This window comes from Salvelinus sp. IW2-2015, linkage group LG18, assembly GCF_002910315.2.
Source record: "Salvelinus sp. IW2-2015 linkage group LG18, ASM291031v2, whole genome shotgun sequence".
NCBI classification, from domain to species: domain Eukaryota; kingdom Metazoa; phylum Chordata; class Actinopteri; order Salmoniformes; family Salmonidae; genus Salvelinus; species Salvelinus sp. IW2-2015.
In genome coordinates, this window is record NC_036858.1 from 39246065 (window position 1) to 39272419 (window position 26355).

The 26355-nt window shown below is 40.1% G+C and overlaps 1 protein-coding gene across 1 annotated transcript in view; it reads left to right on the forward strand.

The window, feature by feature from the left end:
- The window catches only part of LOC111977337 (VPS10 domain-containing receptor SorCS3-like), a 69443-nt gene that overhangs the window by 24197 nt on the left and 18891 nt on the right, over positions 1-26355 (forward strand). The window contains 7 exon segments of the mRNA XM_024006714.2: positions 4604-4671; positions 18745-18838; positions 19691-19849; positions 20055-20128; positions 21387-21451; positions 22013-22131; positions 25776-25865. Coding sequence (XP_023862482.1) covers positions 4604-4671; positions 18745-18838; positions 19691-19849; positions 20055-20128; positions 21387-21451; positions 22013-22131; positions 25776-25865 — 669 coding nt within the window.

Below are 26355 nucleotides of genomic sequence, written 5' to 3' on the forward strand. Positions count from 1 at the left end.
ATTGGTCTATATACCTCACATTTCGTCAAATGTCCCTCATCCTCTCAGAAACAATGACAATATAGTTTACAAGTCTTCTCCTTCTCATACATTGCCTGCTACCTGTTATACAATCTACTACAAGCCCAAGGTCTCTCCCCTCCCTGGGTGGGGACAGAATGTCCTGAAAGGAACACAGTAGTACTGTCACGTTCCTGACCTGTTTTKCTTGTTTTTGTATGTGTTTAGTTGGTCAGGGCGTGAGTTGGGGTGGGCATTCTATGTTATGTGTTTCTATGTTTAGGTTATTTGTCTATTGGCCTGATATGGTTCTCAATCAGGGACACGTGTTTTACGTTTCCTCTGATTGAGAACCATATTAAGGTAGGCTGTTCTCACTGTTTGTTTGTGGGTGATTGTTCCTGTGTCTGTCTGTCGCACCACACGGGACTGTTTCGTTTTCGTTCGTTTGGTTCGTCTGTTCCTGTTTGTGCGTTCTTCGTGTTACATTGTAAGTTCTCATGTTCAGGTCTGTCTACGTGTTTTCGTCTTGTTTAATAAATTCATTATGTCTGCATACAACGCTGCGTTTTGGTCCGATCCCTACTCCTCCTCTTCAGACGAAGAGGAGGAGAGAAACCGTTACAAGTACAGCTTGTCTGTCGATAGCTCTTATCATTTGTTTCACACTTGCACCCTGCTTACATACTAAAAAGGAACAAAAAGTCCTTGTTCTAATTCTGACTAAAACTACACACATCAGATTTAGATTTATGATTCTAATAAATTTCATACAATCATACAATGACAGGGTAGAATTCTCTTATAGTTCTATGTTAAATGTATACARCATTTAGTCACTATTCATAAAAATCATCACAGTTGGACATGTACTACAGCAATGAAATGCATGTAGAACTAGCACACCTACATCAACATATAATTGGTTAAATACTGACTGTTCAATTTTTTATATTGCAGACTACACAATGAATTTTGATATAATCTGGTTTTTGAAGGAGAGAGAAGGAAAATCGAATGTTATTTGTCATATCATATCAAATGTATTTATATAGCACTGGTGTTTTGTGGGTACTATTTAATGAAGCTGCCAGTTGAGGACTTGTGAGGCGTCTGTTTCTCAAACTAGACACTAATGTACTTGTCCTCTTGCTCAGTTGTGCACCGGGGCCTCCCACTCTATTATATTCTGGTTAGAGGCAGTTTGCGCTGTTATGTGAAGAGAGTAGTACACAGCGTTGTAACAGATCTTCCGTTTCTTCGCAATTTCTAGGTCTTCTGAGATCTCTTTTGTTTGAGGCATGGTTCATATCAGGCAATGCTTCTTGTGAATAGCAAACTCAAATTGTGTGTTTTTTAATAGGCAAAGCAGCTCTAACCAACATCTCCAATCTTGTCTCATTGATTCGTCTCCAGGTTAGCTGACTCCTGACTCCAATGAGCTTTTGGAGAAGTCATTAGCCTAGGGGTTCACATACTTTTTCCAACCTACTGTCACGTTCTGACCTTTTTTTTCTTTTGTTTTGTCTTTATTTAGTATGGTCAGGGCGTGAGTTGGGGTGGGCTGTCTGTGTGTTTTTCTATGTTGGGGTTTTGAGTTCGGCCTGGTATGATTCTCAATCAGAGGCAGCTGTCAATCYTTGTCCCTGATTGAGAATCATACTTAGGTAGCCTGGGTTTCTCTTTTGGTTTGTGGGTGTTTGTTTCRGTGTCAGTGTTTGTCGCCACACGGTACTGTTTCGTTTGATCATATCGTTTATTGTTTTTGTTCCTGTGTTCAGTTTTTGGATTTGTATTAAAGACATGAACACTTACAACGCTGCGCTTTGGTCCTCCTCTCTTTCTCCCGAAGACGATCGTTACACCTACTCTGTGAATGTTTAACCTCTAACGAGTCACCCTCCCGGATCCGGGATCCTCCTCATCAAAAAAGCTGACTAGCATAGCCTAGTCTAACGCGACAGGGATATCATATAATATAATTTCATGAAATCACAAGTCCAATACAGCAAATGAAAGATAAACATCTTGTGAATCCAGCCACCATTTCTGATTTTTAAAATGTTTTACAGCGAAAACACAATATATATTTATATTAGCTCACCACAATAGCCAAACACACAACGCCATGTTTTCACCATGTTTCCACCGCAAAGGTAGCTTTCACAAAACCCCGAAATAGAGATAGAGATCAAATTAATCACTAACCTTTGGACAACTTCATCAGATGACAGTCTTATAACATCATGTTATACAATACATTTATGTTTTGTTCGAAAATGTGCATATTTAGAGCTACAAATCCTGGTTTTACATTGTGAATAAGTAGCCATGATGCACCAAATTGTCCGGAGCAATTTTGGACAGTCACGTAATCTAACCAAAAAACTCATCATAAACTTTACTAAAAAATATATGTTGTGCAGCAAATGAAAGATACACTGGTTCTTAATGCAACCGCTGTGTTAGATTTTTTTAAATAACTTTAGTACAACATACAGCATGCAATATTGTGAGACAGCGCTCACCTATTCTCCGCCTTGTTGGAGCCAACATATTCCACAAAAATACGAAATAACATCATAAATATTCTCTTACTTTTGATGATCTTCCATCAGAATGTTGTGCAAGGAGTCCTAGTTCCAGAATAAATCGTTGTTTTGTTTTAGAATGTCCATTTCTTCTGTCGAATTAGCAACTTTGGCTAGCCATGTGGAGGGCACATGTCCAAGAAATCTTTGCGCACTGAACGAAAAATTCCAAAATTTCCAATAAACGTCGAATAAACTGGTCAAACTCGGTTGAAAATCCTACTTTAGGATGTTTTTCTCATATGTATCCAATAAAATCAGAGCCGGAGCATTTCGTTGTGTATACCTAACGCATTTCAGAAGACAATGTTAGCTTCCCTGGTGCACAGTTGAATACTGACAAAAGAGCGGACCTGTCACTCCAAAAGCTCTCATTCGGTCTCAGATCAAGCTAGACACCCCATTCAACATTCTACTGCCTGTTGACATCTAATGGAAGGCGTATGAAGTGCATACAGATCCATAAATATAAGCCAGTTGAATAGGCAGGCCCTGACACAGAGCCCCATTTTCAGAATTTTCACTTCCTGTTTGGAAGTTTGCTGCCAAATGAGTTCTGTTTTACTCACAGATATAATTCAAACAGTTTTAGAAACTTCAGAGTGTTTTCTATCCAATAGTAATAATATGCATATTGTATGATCTAGAACAGAGTACGAGGCCGTTTAATTTGGGCACGATTTTTTCCCAAAGTGAAAAAAGCGCCTCTATTAAGAAGAAGTTAAATGATGTATTCAATATAGACAAGAAAAATACAATAATTTGTGTGTTATTAGTTTAAGCACCCTGTGCTTGTCTATTGTTGTGACTTAGATGAAGATCAGATCAAATTTTATGTAAAATTTATGCAGAAATCCAGGAAATTCCAAAGGGTTCACATAATTTTTCTTGGCACTGTAGCAGAGTAGGCTGCGGCCCTTCGAGAAGCCAGATTTAGACATTGCATATAATTGAACAGTTACATTTAACTTAATGCTGTTCATATAAATAAATAATTTAATATAATTTAACTGTTTCTCGCAGTTATCCCAGGAAAATAAATCTTGGTGTCCCTAGCTTACAGCTTATCATGAGGTATTCTAGTTCGGCTGAGCTGAACCTCGATTGCGCACCAGCTGTTAATAAAGAGACACACACCTCCCCCTTTGAGCTTACCCGACGCTGCCGTTCAGTCTTGCCGGTGCATAGTAAAACCAGATGTACATTGTCCTTGTTCAGCCACGACACCAAGAAACATAGGATATTACAGTTCTTCAGGTCCTGTTGATAAGATAGTCTCGAAGAGCGCTCCTCCAGTGATTGTACGTTCGCCAAATAGAACGGAAGGCAGAGCGGTTTATGTTTTAGTTTCGTCAGGGTGCCCGCATTCTCTTGCACCGCCTTTTTCTTTTCCGAGTCTCTGGGATTAGGTCCTGGTCCGGGTGAGGACCAGGCCCTGCGCATCTGACTTGTTGAATTAGAAATCTTCATCCAAATTGAGGTTAGTGATCACTGTTCTGATGTCCAGAAGCTCTTTTCAGTCATAGGAAACAATGGCAGAAATATTATGTATAAAAAAGGTTAAGATCAGTGGACAAAAACACACAAAATAGCAGAATCTGTCAGGAGCCCATAAAATGGCTGTTATCCATTGCAGAGCCAGTCTTGACGAGAGAGAGGGAGTGAGAGATTGAGAGAAAGGTTGGAAGACTGGCCATACTTAACTTTGTTGTTCGCTAAACGATTTTTGGAGTCCACCGTCATGTAGGCATCATTCCACACAAGGTACTGATGAGACACTTGACAGCTTGCATGGCTGTTCAGATCATTACAACCAACAGACTGGCTGATCTAGACAACCTGAGGATCATTGTGCTGTCATACAAAGATTATAGTTTATGGTAATGTAGCAATAATAGTGTATACTCCATGCTGTTAGACACAGCAAATGCATGGTGTAAGTGCACTTGATTGTAGATATATATGTACTTGCAATTGCATACAATTAAAATGCTTTTTGTTTTTATTTTTAGGTGATCCTGACCTTGACGAAGCAGTATGACTTTAACTTGGGCGCTTTCACTGAGAGTTCTCTCTGGAGGTAAGACAATAAAATGCTAATTAATTACTTAAAAATCATACAATGTGATTTTCTAGAGTTTTGTTTTAGATTCCGTCTCTCACAGTTGAAGTGTACCTATGATAAAACATTACAGACCTCTACATGCTTTGTAAGTAGGAAAACCTGCAAAATCTGCAGTGTGTGAAATACTTGTTCTCCCCACTGTATATTTTGAAACCCCACTATGAATTTTATCCCAATAGCCAGAAGGTGGTGCCATGGGACGCATTGAACTACAGAAATTCAGCCGTGGCAATATATTCATTTTGACAACAGATATTCTGCGGTTAAACAACTGGGATGTTATTACATCTACTGAGGTTGGATTTAATTGATCTGAGCATTCTGTTAAAGTTTTTGTTATTGGTTTTATCTAAGGAAGGAAATATATCTACTCCTAAATATTTTAAATGGGAAATTATTGGGATTCCATAAGTAGAGACGGAGTCCTTCATCAGGGTCTTGAGAGGCAGTAGGGCTGATTTGGTTAGATTAATTGTATATCTTGAGACAAAGCTGAATTCATCTATGATCTTCAATATGTTTTGGAGTGATTGAGATACATTGTCTTGATATAGTAAAATATCGTCTGCGTATGAAGTGATCACTAGATTTGAGGGAAATTTGTTATTTTCTTCGATTGACAATTTGCCTGGGCCAGGAGTTCCATGGATAATAAAATAGCAAGGGAGAAATTGGATTGCCCTGTCTGCTGCTTCTAATGATTCTGAATGGAGCAGATCCAATATTGCCTGCAATAACTATGGCTGAGGGATTGCCATATAGCATTTTAGTCATATTAATGAAATTGGAGTCAATTCCCATAAATTCCAAGACAGACCAGAGATATGATCATTCTAGTCTATCAAAAGCTTTTAGAGATAATACAGCCCAATGAGCTGTTGTTTCTAATGAAGAATGTAAGATACTGCATGTAATAGTTGTCTGAGGTTATCTGAGGATAATTTTTTTTTTAACAAACCCTCTGTCTTGTCGGACGCAGAAAACATTTTAGAAAGCAGTTTAATATCTGTGTTTTTGTAGGATAGTGGGCGATAGTGAAAACACTGGTTGGCATACAATAGAACTTTGTCCACTAGATACAGCTAAAAACAAAAATGTGGCTTCTGCTCTGTTCTCACCCCCCCCCCCCCCCCCCCAAAAAAAAACAGCAGACCTCACACATACAGTTGGGATGAGCACAGGTTTAAGCTTCAGTGTAGCACCCCTGGTTGAAGAGCATGTTGTGGGGTTAAGGGCCTTCCTCAAGGGTTCAACTGTAGGGGAATGTTTAGAGGATGTGAACCCAGCAGCCCTTCAGTTATCAGATCAATTCTGCCAATTTCTTCCAGCGCCCGGCCTGGGATTCTAACTAGCCACCTATCTTTTGGCTACAGGTCCAACTCCTGCCACAAGTCCAACTCCTTCGCCGCTGGGCTACTGTATAGGATGTTGTCTGACTGGTTCCAGAGAAAAAGAAAAAATGAGTTAATATGAGTTAATATTTAGAAATAAGCATGATAAAATGAAGACAAAATCCTATGCAGACATATAATTATTATGATGTAGAAGAACAACGTGCATGCAGTTATTGTCACCAGCAGCCAAAATAGATCCTCTGCCTCTGATAGTTCTGGTTTACTACCAGACTGAGGAAAACATAGAGATAGAGACTTCTTATGGCTGCAGGGGCAGTATTGAYTTTCTTGGATGAAAAGGTTCCCAGGGGTGCCCAGAGTAAACTGCCTGCTCCTCAGTCCCAATTACTAATATATGCATATTATTAGTCTATTTGGATAGAACACACTCTGAAGTTTCTAAAACTGTTTGAATGAGATGTCTGTGAGTATAACATAACTCATATGCCAGGCAAAAACCTGAGAAGAAAATCCAACCAGGAAGGGGAAGATCTGAGGTTTGTACGTTTTCAACTCATCGCCTATCGAATACACAGTGGGATATGGGTCATTTTGCATTTCCTACGGCTTCCACTAGATGTCAACAGTCTTTAGAACCTTGTCTGATGCTTCTACTGTGTAGTGGGGCCGAAGGAGAGGCGATAGGCCTTACTCAATCATGAGCTGAACATGCGCTGACCATGCTCGTTCATGTGAGTGCGAGCTCTGTTCTATCGCATTTCTGAAGACAAAGGAATTCTCCGGTTGGAACATTATTCAAGATTTATGTTAACATCCTAAAGATTGATTCAATACATCGTTTGACATGTTTCTACTGACTGTTACAGAACTTTTTGACATTTCGTCTGCTTTTAGTGAACGCACTTCGTGACTTTGGATTTTTTTACCAAACGCGCTAACAAAAGTAGCTATTTGGACATAAATGATGGACATTACCGAAAAAATCAAACATTTATTGTGGAACTGGGATTCCTGGGAGTGCAATCTGATGAAGATCAAAGGTAAGTGAATATTTATAATGTTATTTCTGACTTCTGTTGACTGCACAATATGGCGGGTACCTGTATGGCTTGATTGGGCTCTGAGCGCCGACCTCAGATTATTGCATGGTTTTTGCTTTTTCCGTAAATCTTTTTTGAAATCTGACACAGCGGTTGCATTAAGAACAAGTTTATCTTTAATTCTATGTAAAACATGTATCTTTCATCAAAGTTTATGATGAGTATTTATGTTATTTGATGTGGCTCTCTGCAATTTCTCCGGATATTTTGGAGGCTTTTCTGAACATGGCGCCAATGTAAACTGAGGATTTTGGATATAAATATGAAATTTATCGTATCGTAAAACATATATGTATTGTGTAACATGAAGTCCTATGAGTGTCATCTGATGAAGATCATCAAAGGTTAGTGATTAATTTTATCTCTATTTCTGCTTTTTGTGACTCRTGTCTTTGGCTGGAAAAATGGCTGTGTTTTTCTGTGATTTGGCGGTGACCTAACATAATCGTTTGTGGTGCTTTCGCTGTAAAGCCTTTTTGAAATCGGACACTGTGGTGGGATTAACAATAAGTGTATCTTTAAAATGGTGTGAAATACTTGTATGCTTGAGGAATTTTAATTATGAGATTTCTGTTTGAATTTGGTGCCCTGCACTTTCACTGGCCGTTGTCATATCAATCCCGTTAACGGGATTGCAGCCCTAAGAAGTTATTAAAAGTCATGTAAAGATTAACTGGGCTATTGAATCACAAAGACTTACTATACATAATATATTATAAAAATGAATACATACATTCTCTCAGTCAGCAACAGTCTAACAATTAGCTAATTGCCAAGCTAACATATGCAATTGTTTTAAGATGGTCATACCAAGGATTATTTGGCTACATGATTTGGAATTTTAGTACCATATTGAATTAGGCTTTACTGCTGTTAACCCATAGCAACACATTGAATAACAGATTCATACATGGAAAAATGCTATGAAAATGCTATGAACAATTTTAAAGTGTCTGTCCTATATCTAAGAGATATAAGAAATATCAGGAAATTCATATTTTTTTAAATTACCCATATTTAACATAAGAAAATTGGCCACTAAACTACTTCCATCCATTTTTTGGAACTGGTACCGGGCTACCTTCCGACGAGTCTTATGCTTGCGGGCATCCTAGAGCAAAACGAACTACACGTTCATGAGACTAATCTTTCGATGGTGGGGTCATGTTAGTGTGTATGTAGCCCAAACTGTTCGGACGCTACAGACAGAAGTTGGCAGATTGGCGGTACTGACTTCAGGGGTCGTAGAGCAATACAGAGAACACCATCATGTTTTTCAGTCTCATCTTTCCATAGAGTGGTCATACCGTTGGTCCAAACCGTTCAGATGCTACAGACGTTTTTGTGAGAAGACCGATTTTAGGGATGTCTCATGGTCTGACAAAAACTGCTGGAGTTTAGCCTCCTTCCACTGCAGTTGTGGAAGGTCACAATACACACAAAAAATATATCTCTAGTTTAATCAGATGGACTTTGTTGGGGATTTGTTGTATTGTGCTGATTCGATTTCTGTGGGTGTGGACATTGTGATCAGGGGGTTAAACAAATCAAAATATATTTTATATTTCAGATTCTTCAAATTGGCCACCATTTTCCTTGATGACAGCTTTGCACACTCTTGGCATTCTCTCAACCAGCTTCTTCTTCTTATGCAGTCAAGGCAAATGACCTTTAGGGTTGTAAACCTACCCTAGAGTGTAAAAACAGCTAACAAAAGCTAACCCAGTCACAACAAACTCTGAAATCACAGCTAGCATTCTCCTTTAATTTGTTTCAGCTGTTTGGCATTGACATTTATATCCATATTAATCTCGTCCAAAGAACCAAAAGTTTCTATATAGAACCCTTTTTTCTAAGAGTGAAGCTGCTTGAATGAAATAGACCTGCTAGTTGTTTCTTGTAATACAGTGAATGTCCCACATCTTAAAATAGCGTTATATGTTGACAATTATTTGAAAATAAGTAGGGCTCTGTTCTAACACAATTGACACCCTTGTGATAATGTTTTTTTGGATCAATTCACTGAATGATGTGTAGTATTTAACTACCTTGCTATTGGGTCAATGTTGATTTCACTAATCCAGGWAACTGCCTGATATTGGTTTTGATATCAGTAAACAATAGAGTACAGTACATGCAGAGGCATTTGACACAGTACTTTTATGATACATTTTTTTTCACCTTTATTTAACCAGGTAGTCCAGTTGAGAACAAGTTCTCATTTACAACTACGACCTGGCCAAGATAAAGCAAAGCAGTGAGACACAAACAACAGAGTTACACATGGAATAAACAAACATAGTCTATATACAGTGTGTGCAAATGAGGTAAGATTAGGGAGGTAGGGCAATAAATAGGCCATAGTGGCGAAGTAATTACAATTTAGCAATTAAACACTGGAGTTATAGATGTGCAGAAGATGAATGTGCAAGTAGAGATACTAGGGTGCAAAGGGTGGGTGCTGCTATGATGACCATTGAGCTGAGATAAGGCGGGGGCTTTTATAACTTCTTGCAACTATAGGGGGTGCTGTTCCGCATTAGCATATTTGTCTCCAAATTAAACTGCCTCGTGCTAAATTCTTGATCGTACAATATGCATATTATTGTTATTATTGGATAGAAAACACCTTCTAGTTTCTATAGAAGTTGGAATTTTGTCTCTGATGTGACAGAACAATTTCTACAGCACTTTTCATGACAGGGTTCAGATTTCAGAAAATTTTACCCCTGATCTGGGTCTGTTTTTAAGGCGACAGTGAATGCTATGAGAAACCGACACTGCTACGTCTCCTCTGGGTGTCTTGTACGTCATCACGTTTTTGAATGAAATCGATGGGACATTCACAGCCATTATAAAACCACAAAATGTTTAGGGACCGCCCTTTCTCGTCGTGCGCCTGAAGCGTGAAGGCCATCGGACTTGCCTCGTTCCAAATCGTTTTCTAACCAGCAATATTTCTCCGGTCATGTTTTCAGTCGTTATAGTTGTTTAAAAACATCATAATGTAGTTAATTTGAACCGTTTTATAGCAATTTATATCCGTTTAGTGCGATTTTGAGGAATTTCTTTGTTGTGCACTCTGAAAGTTTGGACACGTTTGGGTCCCGTTCGATCGTTAGTGGATATTTCGAAGGACAGAGGACATCTATCGACCAAAAGACGTTTATAAACATAGAAAGGATACATTGCCAAGAAACTGATGGAAGAACAGCTCAAAGTAAGCAATATTTAATATGATAAATCGTGTTTCTGTCGAAATATTTTAAACGCATATTTCGCCATTTTGTTTGGTATAGCTTCACTTGGCGAACCCTGTATTGAAAAGTAAGGATAATTTAAAAAAATGTAAATCAGCGGTTGCATTAAAGAACTAATTTGTCTTTCGATTGCTGTCAACCCTGTATTTTTTAGTCAAGTATATGATTAGCTTTCAATTAAACTAGAATCACTCTGATAGATGACGTCAGACATATTGAGGCTTGATTTCCTAGTATTTTTATTGTGTAACCACCGGTTTGTATGGCTAAAATATGACACCTTTTCGAACAAACTGTATATGTATATTGTAAAATGATGTTACAGAGGTGTCATCGGAAGAATTCTGAGAAGGTTAGTGAAAAAATTAATATATTTTGGCGTGATTACGTTTATAGCGCTCTTTGGCTGGAATCGATGCTCTGGTAACGTGTTTGCACATGTGGTATGCTAAACTTATCGATTTATTTGTGTTTTACGCTGGAAAAACCTTAGAAAATCTGAAATATGGTCTCTGAAATACAAGAACTGGGTCTTTCCATTGCATATGCTTTGCTCTATTTTTATGAAATTTTTATTATGAGTAAATTGGTTTCATACCGTTGCTCTATCTAGTAATTCTAGTCGATTTGTGATTGTGGTGTGCAATTGTAAACTGTGATTTCTACCTGAAATATGCACTTTTTTCTAACAAAAACTATCATATACCATGAATATGTTATCAGACTGTCATTCTGAAGAGGTTTTTCTTGGTTAGTGGAATATCAATATCTTAGTTGAGCCGAATTGGTGATAGCACCTGAAGGAGTAGAAACTGATGGAGTTAGAATAGTGGTGTATTTTGCTAACGTGTTTAGCTAATAGATTTACATATTTTTGTTCTTCCCTGTAAAACATTTTTAAAATCTGAAATGGTGCTTTATTCACAAGATCTGTATCTTTATCTGGTGTCTTGGACTTGTGATTTAATGATATTTAGATGCTACTATCTACTTGTGAAGCTATGCTAGCTATGCTAATCAGTGTGTGGGGGGATGGGGGGTGCTCCCGGACCCGGGGTAGAGGCTCGTTAGAGGTTAACTAGCAAAGACTTATAGATGACCTGGAGCAGGTGGGTTTGGCAACGAAAATGAAGCGAGGGCCAGCCAACGAGAGCATACAGGTCGCAGTGGTGGGTAGTATATGGGGCCTTGGTGACAAAACGGATGGCACTGTGATAGACTGTTGCAGGCTATTTTGTAAATGACATCGCCGAAGTCAAGGATCGGTAGGATAGTCAATCTTACGAGGGTATGTTTGGCAGCATTAGTGAAGGATGCTTTGTTGCGAAATAGGAAGCCATTTCTAGATTTAATTTTGGATTGGAGATGCTTAATGTGAGTCGAAGGAGAGTTTACTGTCTAACCAGACACCTAGGTATTTGTAGTTGTCCACGTATTCTAAATCAGAACCGTCCAGAGTAGTGATGCTAGACGGGCGGGCAGGTGCGGGCAGCGATCGGTTGAAGAGCATGCATTTAGTTTTACTAGCATTTAAGAGCTGTTGGAGGCCACGGAAGGAGAGTTGTATGGCATTGAAGCTCGTCTGGAGGGTTGTTAACACAGTGTCCAAAGAAGGGCCAGAAGTATACAGAATGGTGTCGTCTGCGTAGAGGTGGATCAGAGAATCACCAGCAGCAAGAGCGACATCATTGATGTATACAGAGAAAAGAGTCGGCCCGAGAATTGAACCCTGTGGCACCCCCATAGAGACTCCCAGAGGTCCGGACAACAGGCCCTCCGATTTAACACACTTAACTCTGTCTGAGAAGTAGTTGGTGAACCTGGCGAGGCAGTCATTTAAGAAACCAAGGCTGTTGAGTCTGCCATTAAGAATGTGGTGATTGACAGAGTCGAAAGCCTTGGCCAGGTCGATGAATACGGCCGCACAGTTTTTTTCTTTTATCGATGGCAGTTATGATAACGTTTAGGATCTTGAGCGTGGCTGAGGTGCACCCATGACCATTTCGGAAACCAGATTGCATAGTGGAGAAGGTACGGTAAGATTTGAAATGGTCGGTGATCTGTTTGTTAACTTGGCTTTCGAAGACCTTAGAAATGCAGGGTAGGATAGATATAGGTCTGTAACAGTTTGGGTCTAGAGTGTCTCCCCCTTTTGAAGAGGGGGATGACCGCGGCAGCTTTCCAATCTTTGGGTATCTCAGGCGATTCGAAAGAGGTTGAACAGGCTAGTTTTAGTGGTCGCAACAATTGTGGAGGATAATCTTAGAAAGAGAGGGTCCAGATTATCTAGCCCAGTTGATTTGTAGGGGTGCAGATTTTGCAGCTCTTTCATAACATAAGCTATTTGGGTGAAGGAGAAATGGGGGAGGCTTGGGCAAGTTGATATGTGAGGTGCAGAGCTGTTGACCGGGGTAGGCGTAGCCAGGTGGAAAGCATGGCCAGACGTAGAAAAATGCTTAATTGAAATTCTCAATTATCGTGGATTTATTGGTGGTAAGTGTTTCCTATTTTCAGTGCAGTGGGCAGCAAGGAGGAGGTGCTCTTATTCACCATGGACTTAACAGTGTCCCAGAACTTTTTGGAGTTTGTGCTACAGGATGCATATTTCTGTTTGAAAAAGATAGCCTTTGCGTGCAATAATCTGCAATAATCTGAGGCGGCGCTCAGAACAATAGTCAAATTAGCCGCCATGTTGGAGTCAACAGAAACCAGAAATTACATGATAAATGTTTCCTTACCTTTGATGATCTTCATCAGAATGCACTCCCAGGAATCCCAGGTCCACAATAATGCTTGATTTGTTCGATAATGTCCGTTATTTATGTCCAAATAGCTACTTTTGTTAGCGCGTTTGGTAAACAATTCCAAAGTCACGAAGCGCGTTCCCTAAAAGCTGACGAAATGTCCAAAAGGTCAGTAACAGTCAGTAGAAACATGTCAAACGATGTATTGAATCAATCTTTAGAATGTTCTTAACATAAATCTTGAATAACGTTCCAACCGGAGAATTACATTGACTTCAGATGAGCGATGGAACGCGCATGGTGAAAGCATGGTCAGGTCATGGCAGACTTGACTAATTCCTCTCTCATTCGGCCCCCCTTCACAGTAGGCATCAGACAAAGTTCTACACTGTTGACATCTAGTGGAAGCCGTAGGAAGTGAAAACTCATATCTCGCTGTGATTTCAATGGGAGCTTGGTTGAAATCTACCAGCCTCAGAATTTCCACTTCCTGTTTGGATTTTTTCTCAGGTTTTTGCCTGCCATATGAGTTCTGTTAAACTCACAGACATAATTCAAACCGTTTTAGAAACTTCAGAGTGTTTTCTATCCAATACTAATAATATTCATATATTAGCAACTATGACTGAGGAGCAGGCCGTTTACTCTGGGCACCTCTGTGCACCTTTCATCCAAGCTACTCAATACTGCTCCTGCAGCCACAAGTTAAACCATGCGGTCACCGCATGTGTGGGACTTGGAACAAAAGGGCTAGCTGAGGCATATTGAGCAGGGCTGGAGGCTCTACAGTGAAATAAGACAATAATCACTAATCAAAACAGCAATGGACAAGGCATTTTGACATTAGGGAGAGGCATGCGTAGCCGAGTGATCACAGGGTCCAGTGAGTAGCTAGTCGAGCTGGAGACATGGCGATTCAGACAGCTAGCGGGCCAGGGCTAGCAGAAGGGCCTTAGGGGACGTTGTGACTGAAGAGTCTGAAGCCCTTCGGACGGTTCGACGGCAGACCAGTCGTGATGGATCGGCAGGGCACTGTGTGGGCTGTAAAATGGTCCAGGCCAATTGGAAAAATAGATATTGTAGCCCAAGAAATTGGCTGATGGACCTCTTCAGCTAACCAGGAGGTGGGCCTAGCTCAGGACTAGCTTCAGGCTAATTGGTGCTTGCTTCGGGACAGGTACGTTAGCCAGGAGTAGCCACTCAGATAGCAGCTAGCTAGCTGCGATGATCCAGTGTAAAGGTTCAGAGCTTGTGGTGGAGATGTGGTAGAGAGAAAACAAACAGTCTGGTATGCTCTAGACAGCTAGTGGGCCACGGCTAGCAGATGGGCCTTCAGGGGACATCGCGATGGAGGATCCTGTTGAAACCCCCTTGGGCAGATTACGTCGGTAGATCAGTCGTGATGGAACGGCAGGGCTCTGTGTCGGCAGTAAAAGGGGTCCAGGCCAATTTGCAAAATAGGTATTGTAGCCCAAGAAGTGGCTGAAGGACCTCTTCAGCTAGCCGGAAGATGGTCCTTGCACGAGGCTAGCTCCAGGCTATCTGGTGCTTGCTTCGGGACAGAGACGTTAGCCAGGAGTAGCCACTCGGATAGCAGCTAGCTAGCTGCGATGATTCAGGTGAAAAGGTTCAGAGCTTGCGGTAGGAATCCGGAGATGTGGAGATGTGGTAGAGAAAAAGCAGTCCAATATGCTCTGGGTTGAATCGCGCTGTGCGGACTTTCATGAGTTGTCCGGGCTGAGGTTAGCTGATGACCGCTAGCAGTGGCTAACTGACTAATAGCTAGTTAGCTGGCTAGCTTCTGTTGGGGGTTCCGGTTCTAAAGTATAGAAAATAGCAGATCCATATCACATTGGGTGAGGTGGGTTGCAGGAGAGTATGTTGAAATTGAGGTTAAATGTATAAAAAATATATATGAAAATGTATACGAGGGGAAAAATATATATATACACGGGACACGACAAGACGAAGATTAAGACGTCTGACTGCTACACCATCTTGGTTTATATTTTTTACATGCCACGACTGTAGGACTACCAATCCCATTCATTTTATATTGTATGGTGAGTTACTGTACAGTATGCTGTCACATATAATAAATAATAATATAATTCATTTAGGATTATACAGACTGATAATGTCTCGTGTTTTTTCGCTCACCTTTTTCCAAGCCCACAAGAAACTAATTTAATTTTGAATTACACCTGACAAAAAGACCATCAGTTCACCAAGCAGAGAGACTCAAATTAATTTCTGTTTCACTAAAGGCGCCGGTAAGATTTACACCTGACTTGACACATTTTGAAATCCCATATTGTGTACAGAAGGTCTTCCATCAAGGTGTCTGGTTAACAATAGCACTGGCAGTAAATTAGAGTGTACCTCAGGTGGTGCGGCAAAGCACTTAGTATGATATTAAAAAAGAAAAGCAGTTGAATTTTATGAAAAGAAACGGAGTAATGTATCTCTGCAATAATAAGATACATTATTTATTTATATAACCCCGGGACACTCTTGATGGCAAAATGCAATAAGAAGATCAATTGGTGCGTCACGAAAAGCATCTCCTGTGTGTTTCAATGTAATGACTGCTTCCCTTAGGGAAGGAACGTGTCACTGTAATAACTTAATTTGTGATGTTGTCTTTCTAGCTACAGTTGAGGGGATTTGTCAACCGAAATGAGAAGCTAAAAAAAGTTGAGGAAACCTTTGCAAACAATGTCAACAGCAAATGAAATGATGCAGCTTAATGCACAAGTTGTGATAGCCAACTCTGGGTATCTATCCAATTATACAATGGAATTTAATTTGGAGGCGCCCAGGTAGAACTGAGAGACGAGTGGTTTATGTGTTTGAGTAGTAATAGACCCATGCAGAATAGTAGTGGTGTAAAAAGTACCCAACTGTCATACTTGCGTAAAAGTAAAGTGACTCAAAAGTGAAAGTCACTCAGTAAAATACAAAGTCTAAAAGTATTTGATTTTAAATATACTTAAGTATCAAACGTAAATGTAATTGCAAAAATTAACTTACTCTAAGTATCAAAAGTAAAAGTACAAATATAAGTATAAATCATTTCAAATACCTTAAATTAAGCAAAGCAGATGGCCACATTTTCTAGTTAAAAAAAACGAACATTTACGGATAGCCAGGGGCACGCTCCAACTGAGACATAATTTGCAAACGAAGCATGTGTTTAGTGAGTCCCCTAGATCAGAGGCAGTAGGAATGACCAGGGATATTCTCTTGATAAGTGTATGAATTCGACAATTTTCCTGTCCTGCTAAGCATTCGAAATGTAACGAGTACTTTTGTGTCAGAGAAAATGTATGGAGTAAAAAGTACATAATCTTTAGGAATGTAGTGAAGTATAAAATATAAATAGTAAAGTTCTTAAGTACTTTACACCACTGAAGAATAGAAAGGGAGGAAGATATTGTATACAGTGCCTTAAAAAGTATTCATCCCCCTTGGCCTTTTTCATATTTTGTTGCATTACAACCTGTATTTTAAATTGATTTTTATTTGGATTTAATGTAATGGACATACACAAAATAGTTTAAATTGATGAAGTGAAATGAAAAAATGAACTTGTATCAAAAAAATGTAAACGGAAAAGTGGTGCGTGCGTATGTATTCACCCCCTTTGCTATGAAGCCCCTAAATAAGATCTGGTGCAACCAATTACCTTCAGAAGTCACATCATTATTCCATCATTGATCTGTCACATGATCTCAGTGTATATATACACCTGTTCTGAAAGGCCCCAGAGTCTGAAACACCACTACGCAAGGGGCACCACCAAGCAAGCGGCACCATGAAGACCAAGGAGCTCTCCAAACAGGTCAGGGACAAAGTTGTGGAGAAGTACAGAACAGGGTTGGGTTATAAAAAAATATCTGAAACTTTGAACATCCCACGGAGCACCATTTAAATCCATTATAAAAAAAAATGGAAAGAATATGGCACCACAACAAACCTGCAATGAGAGGGCCGCCCACCAAAACTAACAGACCAGGCAAGGAGGGCATTAATCAGAGATGCAAGAAAGACCAAAGATAACCCTGAAGGAGCTACAAAGCTCCACAGCGGAGATTGGAGTATCTGTCCATAGGATCACTTTAAGTTGTACACTCCACAGAGCTGGGCTTTACAGAAACGTGACCAGAAAAAAAACATTGCTTCAAGAAAGAAATAAGCAACATGTTTGGTGTTCGCCAAAAGGCATGTGGGAGAATCCCCAAACATATGGAAGAAGGTACTCTGGTCAGATGAGACTAAAATTGAGCTTTTTGGCCAACAAGGAAAACGCTATTTCTGTCGCTAACACCTCTCATCACCCCGAGAACCCTATCCCCACAGTGACGCATGGTGGTGGCAGCATCATGGTGTGGGGATGTTTTTCATCGGCAGGGACTGGGAAACTGGTCAGAATTGAAGGAATGATGGATGGCGCTAACTACAGAGAAATTCTTGAGGGGAAACCTGTTTCAGTCTTCCAGAGATTTGAGACTGGGACGTGTTCACCTTCCAGCAGGACAATGACCCTAAGCATAATGCTAAAGCAACACTCGAATGGTTTAAGGTGAAACATTTAAATGTCTTGGAATGACCTAGTCAAAGCCCAGACCTCAATCCAATTGAGAATCTGTGGTATGATTTAAAGATTGCTGTACACCAGCGTAACCCATCCAACGTGAAGGAGCTGGAGCAGTTTTGCCTTGAAGAATGGGCAAACATCTCAGTGTCTAGATGTGCCAAGCTTATAGAGACATACCCCAAGAGACTTGCAGCTGTAATTGCTGCAAAAGATGGCTATACAAAGTATTGACTCCGGGGGGGGTGAATAGTCATGCACGCTCAAGTTTTATTTTTTATGTCTTATTTCTTGTTTATTTCACAATAAAAAATATTTTGCAACTTCAAAGTGGTAGGCATGTTGGGTAAATCAAATGATACAATCCCCCAAGAAAATCAATTTTAATTCCAGGTTGTAAGGCAACAAAATATGAAAAATGCCAAGGGGGCGAATGCTTTTGCAAGCCACTGTATTTACCCTTGTCATCGAACAACACAGGAAGTCTTCAGAGAAGCAAATGTATTTTGTCTTTTATTTGTTTGTTTCTGGAGGGCAATTCAGCACAGCCTACTGTGTGGACATAGAAGCTTAAATAAAGTAATCCAGGGATTTAGGTCAAATTTACACATTCGGTTTAAAGGACCAAACATAACACAAGTAATTCACCAAGTTGAGGTTAAACAGACTTGAACTAAATTCTGAAAGGTATATCATTATGTGAATGTAATGTAATGAGACTCGTTACATATTGTTTTGAACTTTATCGAGACAGTAATGAATCAGGTAAGTTAGAGAGACAGTCAGAAGGAAGAACGAAGGGATTTAACCCTGGTCTCTGATGGGTGGAGTATGTGGTTAGAGCAGCCGGGTACGTTACCACTAAACCACAGGCTATGCATGTAGATGTCTGAGTATTAGACATACTCCGGCCACATCAATACAGAAAAACGTATAAAGTGGTCCTTACATGGTCTTCTCTACTGTTCACAGATCAGTGGACTATGGGAGCACTTACATTAAACTGAATAATAAGGTTGGGTCAACCTTGGCTTGCCTCTACGTCTGCCCAACCAACAAGAGAAAGGTTTGTTTAACATCTCCATGATATAGGACTCCAGTGACAAGCAGAATATTACGTGTTTATCCAGGATGTGTATTGTTGAGTTAAGACTAGTTTCTGGAATGATGTTAACTCCAGTTAGAGGGAGCAGGACTCCGAAGAATGTTTCAATGTTTATTATCAGCACCAATTCTGAAAATTGTCAATCTTGGTATATTCACATTGATGAATTCAGAATACCCAAGCTATTTCCGACAAAGGTGCTATCTAGAACCTAAAAGAGTCCTTTGGCTGTCCCCATAGGAGAACACTTTGAAGAACCATTTTTGTTTCCATGTAGAACCCTTTTGGGTTCCATGTACTGTAGAACCCTTTCCATAGAGGGTTCTACATGGAACCAAAAAGGGTTCTTCAAAGTGTTCTCCTATGGGGACAGTTGAACTCTTTTAGGTTCTAGAGTTTAGTTAGGTTCTAGAGTTTATTAGAGTTTAGTGTCATTCGACAATCCTACCCAGACACCAGTTCATAAAGATTTCTGCTAACTAACTACCCCACACTCACTAACTACTCCACTATACCCCACACTCACTTACTACAGTACCCCACTCACTTCAAGCCCACAATAACTAACTACCTCACTACCATACTAAAAACCACTAAGATATTTTACCAAAACCTGTTCTGTTGTTCAGTTTATTATTGACTAATGATTTTGGTACATCATGTCGCTTTTGCTTTCATCAACAATGCATTTATACTGCTGTTTATTCATAATGTTGTACAATGACATGCAATCATATCCTCCATTGAGCACAATGATCTATACTCTCTCTCTCTCCCTTTCCCCCCTCATATCTCTCCCCTTCTGTACTTTAGATAATGATGCTTAGCGACCCAGAGCTGGAAAACAGTGTACTCATCAGCTCAGATGAAGGTGCCAGCTTCGAGAAGCATCCCATTAACTTCTACATGGACGGTCTGCTGTTTCACCCAACACAGGAAGACTGGCTGCTGGCTAGCAGTCCTGACAACAAGGTAAGCAGCAGGACTTTTGTTTCAATATTGAATGGAAAATAAGTATTTCAAGTTGAAATAAGTCCAAAGTTGAAAGATACTGCTAAAGTATTGAACAATTCTGTTTTGGTATTTTGTTCTTTCATAAACTGTTCTGCATTACAATCATAAAGGTTGATTGTACAAACTTGATGTGAAATGTTTGATCACATTCATGTATTACCAGGTGTACAGCACAATGGACTTTGGAAGAAAATGGCAGTTGGTTAGTGAGAATGTGACTCCTGGACGGTTCTTCTGGTACAGTATGATTTCATTCCTGCCCGTGTTTGTCATTATTAATTTAGAAACACTCCGTTCTATAATCTCTTTATCATAAATCTAGGAAATATGAGAGAGAATATTAGCATTTGTGTCTTATATAGAATCGCGTATGCAAATTGGAAATGCTATCTTGCAGCTATCTTGAAACATATGATGTATGTAAAGCCCATTGTCTTATAGCCCCGGAATGGTGAAGAAACAACCACATACCAAATGACCAAGTCCAGTGTGCGGTCAATTATTATTATTTTCTATTAAGATGGAGGTTATGTATGGATCCCTACTCAACTCTGTCAGATGGATTTACTACAGTATGTCAAAAAAGGTATTGAAAGATTGACAACCAACCATAAAGTGTTGGCCTACTGTACTTCAACCCATATCACGTAGCCAGGAATATTGGGCTACTCTTTCTAAAGCCCGAGTCTGACATGTTGTTTTTGCTCGTTGTCATTCTGTAGTCTCAAGTGCACGGACACAAGGCAGTGAATATTGATGTGATGCAGTTTATCCCGGTCTGTCATGTTGTGTGTCAAACCCAAGTGCCTCTCAAGCTGAGAAAGAAAGGACATTGTTTGGAGCACACCCTACAGGAACAGCAAAGCAATTGGTGAATAAGGACAGCATGTGGGGAGTAATGGCAACCCACACAAGACTATAATATGCTTGGACAATTTATGATTTTACATATGAAATGTTTAACTGCTTATATTCACTGCCTGTATTAAATGCTTTTGCATCTATATAAAGTTTATAGAATTGTACCATATAACAGATTTTACCTTGCCTTAATGTCATATTATAAATTATTGATGAGAGAAAGAAAGAAGACCACAAACCTAAATTGTTGTGTAGTGTGGAGTCTTACCCGTCTCTGTCTCCCTTTCTTTACGTTATCACAAATTACGATTAATTGATGAGGCTGGCACAAATTGGAAGTTGCCGTAGGACTACAGGAAATGGAAATGTGTTGTCTGTGCTGTAAAGGGAAGCACACAGTAAGGCTGTCCATCACGGGCTGCCACTGTTCTCTTATGGCGACCCCCCTCCCCCTGCGTCTAAATTGCTCCTCTTCTTTCGCATCTTCCCCACTATGCTCCTCCTCCTCCTCTTCCTCCTCTTCACCATATTCTTCTTTCCCCTCCTTCTTCCTCTGAATTGCTGTTCTCCTCTTCCCCTTTCTCATTCTCCTCCTCATTCTCTTTTTCCTCCACTTCTCTCTCCTATGTTGCAGGGCACAAACGGGGCTGGACAGAGAGGCAGATGTGGTCCACATGGAGACCCACATCGCCAAAGGACGTGAGTGCTGCTCTGCAGCTTGCCTCGCTCCCCCGCAGTAGCAAGACCCCATGAGTCCCTTGCCTCTTATTTAGAGCGAGGTCACTGAAAAGATAAGGCTCAGTCTTGTCTGCAGGATAGGTACCAGAGGCACTGTAAAGCAGAATATGAGTATCTTGACAGATATCGAGCTTTATATAATAGATTGATAGATGTATTTCCCCTTTTAATCAGTCCCTTGTGCCCCATATCAGAACCTCAATTCTTTAAAAATATTAACAATATAGACTTTATTCAGTCAAACCAATTACCAGGATTCCTTGGTAGGACAAAATAGTATTACTTGTGTGAAGTGAAAGGGAATGATTGAATTGCCATCATGTGTTTTGTTTTTGTTTCATTGATTCTCACAGTGCAAGAGGAATGCTATATTTATCTTGTCCCTGCAAAATTGAGAATAGGTTTAGAAAGTTTTAGTGCCCACTAAAGACAGACAGAAGTCTATTAACTAGTGATTTTTCTTCATTGGTTGGTTGTTCTAAGATTGTTACTGACAACTAATCTAGTTCTCTTCTGTGTTAGGTGCTCAYTATGTTACGTGCAGAGCTCAACGATGCACAGAATCAAACAGACAATACCTGTTCCCGGGACACATAGACCAAAATTCTCTGGTTGTTCAGGACAACTATGTGTTCGTTCAGGTGTGTACCGTATCTATCTATTACTCCAGTGCATTTGAAGTGTTCACAAAAGGCTTCCGTGTTTCTGTGAACTGTTCTTCTGCCGCATCCAATCTGTGTTGTACCACTGAAGTCTACAAAATGGCATTCCTTCCAAACACCTGCTGCACTTACGTCTTGATTTTCTATTGTCCAAGCTGCCTATGATGTTGAAGGATTTTCTGTCTACTGAAAAATGTTATCACGTCTGCCGAAGGCTTTTCTTGTAATCGGGCAGGGAATCTGTATGGAGTTTGCTGTCATTATTGCCGACAAGGATGACATGAAGTTGGCTGGCGTTAGGCATTGTGTATCATTATTACTGATTTAATTATCATTCTCTCCTGTTGCCATCGATTTCCATTTAAAGCTGTCTGTTGTTCTTTGTCAGCGTTGCTGTTCATCAATTTAAACAGTTTTGCAGTGCTAACGAGGGTTCAGGTTCAATCATGGTGTAACATTATATAATAATATGATGTTAAAATGGTTTGCTGAGACTTAAAAGACATACAGTAAGTTTTCAGCAAATGTTCTCTTTAAGTTTGGAATGAGACAGATATGTGGTGTTTATGATGATTGCTGCATCTTGCCTGTAAAAATCTTCTTTGTGAGTATGTAGATAAATGGTAGGATTGTACGGTGGTGAGTCAATTTGTTTAAACTCTATCAATTCAGGGATTTAATTGAAAATATTATTTAATGAACAAAGCATTCTAAATAATTAGTAACTGTCTGGGTCATAAATAATTGTCCAATACAATGCCTGAATCGAATTGGAGCTGAGATGGAACGGACCGCAGCATCATAGATTTTGTTGAAAGTAGCCCAGTTGGACACAGCTGACTCGTTGCAGGTAACTGTGGCGGTACAGATTACTTTCTAGTGACTTTCATTGCTTAGGGCAGTTTGATTTAACTTGACAAAGAGTAATGAGGTTATCGATTGGGCTACAACAAAATAAGCAGTCTTCAACACCTCCCGAATGTCTCTTGGGGGAGAAGGAACAGCCAAGTGCAACATCCTCAGAAATCTGTCCTGGGAGAATGCAGTTCATTGATAGATTAGATTATTCCATTAGAGCCGTTTTGTCCGGGTAGCCATTTGGTTACCTGTTCAGGAGTCTTATGGCTTGGGTGTAGAAGCTGTTAACCTCTACAGGATGGGTGTCCCTATGACGGTTGAGCTAATGTGTGCTAATGGGATTAGCATGACAGCTGTAAGTAACAGAACTTTCCAGGGCATAGACATGTCTTATATGGGCAGTAAGCTTACATTCTTGTTAATCTAACTGCACTGTCCAATTTACAGTAGCTATTACAGTGAAAAAATACCATGCTATTGTTTGAGGAGAGTGCATAACAACAACAAACTTATCATGGCAACTGGTTTGATACATTCACCTCTGAAGGTAAATAATGTATTTACATTCAGTAATCTTGCTCTGATTTGTCATCCTGAGGGTCCTAGAGATAAAATGTAGCATACTTTTGTTTGATAAAATGAATTTTTATATTAAAATGTAGGAGCTGGGTTCTACAGTTTGAACCCCTGCTGTCTCTGGCTCCACACCCACCCCTCCCGGCCATCTAAATGTGTTAAAGTTAGTGTATAAGCTAATGATCCATCATGTATGACAATCCTGGGAGTGTATAAACTTACATTTTGTATTACCATACAATTTTTGTTTGTTCTCTGTAGTTATGTACTTGAAAATGTATCAAAAACAAAATATTGTCCAGTATTTCCATGCTTCACTGGATCAATCTGAAACGTTGCACACACACTGCTTTGAATACAAATCTAAATTGCGCTTAAACTGCAATAATACATTATGGCCTTTCTCTTGCATTTCAAAGATGATTAAAAAAATCAGTCTTTGACAATTTTTCAAGCCTTCCTCTGACACCGCCTTGTATAGAGGTCCTGGATGGCAGGAAGCTTGGACCCAGTGATGTACTGGGCCGTATGCACTACCCTCTGTAGTCCCTTGCTGTCAGAGGCCAAGCAGTTGCCATACCAGGCGGTGATGCAACCAGCCAGGATGCTCTCGATGGTTCACCTGTAGAACGGTTTGAGGATCTGAGGACCCATGCCAAATCTTTTCAGTCTCCTGAGGGGGAATAGCCATTGTCATACCCTCTTCACAACTGTCTTGGTGTGTTTGGACCATGTGGACACCAAGGAACTTGAAGCTCTTAACCTGCTCCACTACAGCCCCGTCGATGAAAATGGGGGCGTGATCGGCCCTTCTTTTCCTGTAGTCCATGATCCTCTACTTTGTCTTGATCACGTTGAGGGAGAGGTCTCATCGTTGTCGGTGATCAGGCCTACCACTGTATCGTTGACAAACTTAATAATTGTGTTGGAGTCGTGCTTGGCCATGCAGTCATGGATGAACAGGGAGTACAGGAGGGGACTGAGCACGCACCCCTGATGGGCCCCCATGAGGATCAGCATGGCAGATGTGTTGTTACCTACCCTTACCACCTGGGGGACGGCCCGTCAGGAAGTCCAGGATCTAGTTGCAGAGGGAGGTGTTTAGTCCCAGGGTCCTTAGCTTAGTGATGAGCTTTGAGGGCACCATGGTGTTGAAAACTGAAATATAGTCAATGAATAGTATTCTCACATAGGTGTTCCTTTTGTCCATGTGTGAAAGGGCAGTGTGGAGTGCAATAGAATTGCATCATCTGTGGATCTGTTGGTGCGGTATGCAAATTGGAGTGGGTCTGGGGTTTCTGTGATAATGGTGTTGATGTGAGCCATGACCAGCCTTTCAAAGCACTTCATGGCTACAGACATGAGTGCTACGGGTCGGTAGTCATTTKGGCAGGWTACCTTAGTGTTCTTGGTCACAGTGACTATGGTGGTCTTCTTGAAACAACATGTTGGTATTACAGACTTGGTCAGGGACAGGTTGAAAATGTTATTGAAGACACTTGCCAGTTGGTCAGCGCATGCTCGGAGTACACGCCCTCATAATCTGTCTGGCCCTGTGGCCTTATGAATGTTGACCTATTTAAAGGTCTTACTCACATTGGCTATGGAGAGCGTGATCACACAGTCATCCGGATGTTCTAATGTAGTGTGTTTGGTGCTAGCAAGACATCTAAGACACATTTCGAGGACACAACTATTTGTAAAGTAATTGTGAATACAGTTGTATGTCATTTGGATGTTGTTGTATAAACTTGTGTTGCCTTCTATGTGTTATAGCATCAAGTCCCTAAATTATGAAAATGTTTCTGATTTGAAATTGATTTCCATATTATAATTGTTTTAATTGTTGTAATGAAGTGTCTAAACTCGACTTACCTGAACTGGATTTAAGTTTGACCTAGTTTTCGACTTCCCGAAGGTAGTTTCATTCCAATGATGTAGGTCTGAAAAAGACTAGAGTTCTTCTGTGGGGTGAGTCAGTGTTTCCACGATCTTAAGTCGAGGTGGAGTAAAATGAAATGGGTGTGTTAAAATCAGTGACATTTCAAATGGATTAATTCTAATGAACGCCAGCATGCCTGAAACATCGATGATTTTAACATAGTCAATCAAATATTAACTTTACAAGCGAGAATTGTGCTTAATCGCCCACAAGAGCTATTGAAACAAGACCTTTTTTTCTTCTACAGGTTACCAAGTCAGGGCAGGCGAGTTACTTTGTGTCGTATATGAGGGAATCATTCAAACAAATTCAGCTACCCAAATACTGTCTTCCCAAGGTAAGCATCACACTACCCAAATACACCTTGCAATAAATACAGCAGCAGGTTGAGGACATTTTCATTTCTGAAGCCTCCCTTTACTCACTGAGGTACACTGCTGTCTGTGGAGACAGAAAGCTGCTCATCTTGAAGCACACAGATGATGGATACTCCTTCACTTGTTATTTATCTCTATTGCTCTACAGTATATTTAGCTCCATCCATTTGTGACTGTCTAATTGAAGAGTTTATTTTCAAAACACTATATCCGCAAATTTTTCACATTTGTGGGTTATTTTTTTATTGGAAATTAGAGCTTATGGTATCTTCGTGTGTGTGTATAAAATACTGCTCTCAGATTTTAAATTAATATATTTTAGATTCGTATGATTCTTTTATTTTTTGCAAAATGCTATATATCCATTGTTTAGCTAGAATGGAATGTTCGTATTCTGTAAATTTCACTGTGATATGTGGTTGTCTCACCTAGCTATTTTAAGATGAATGG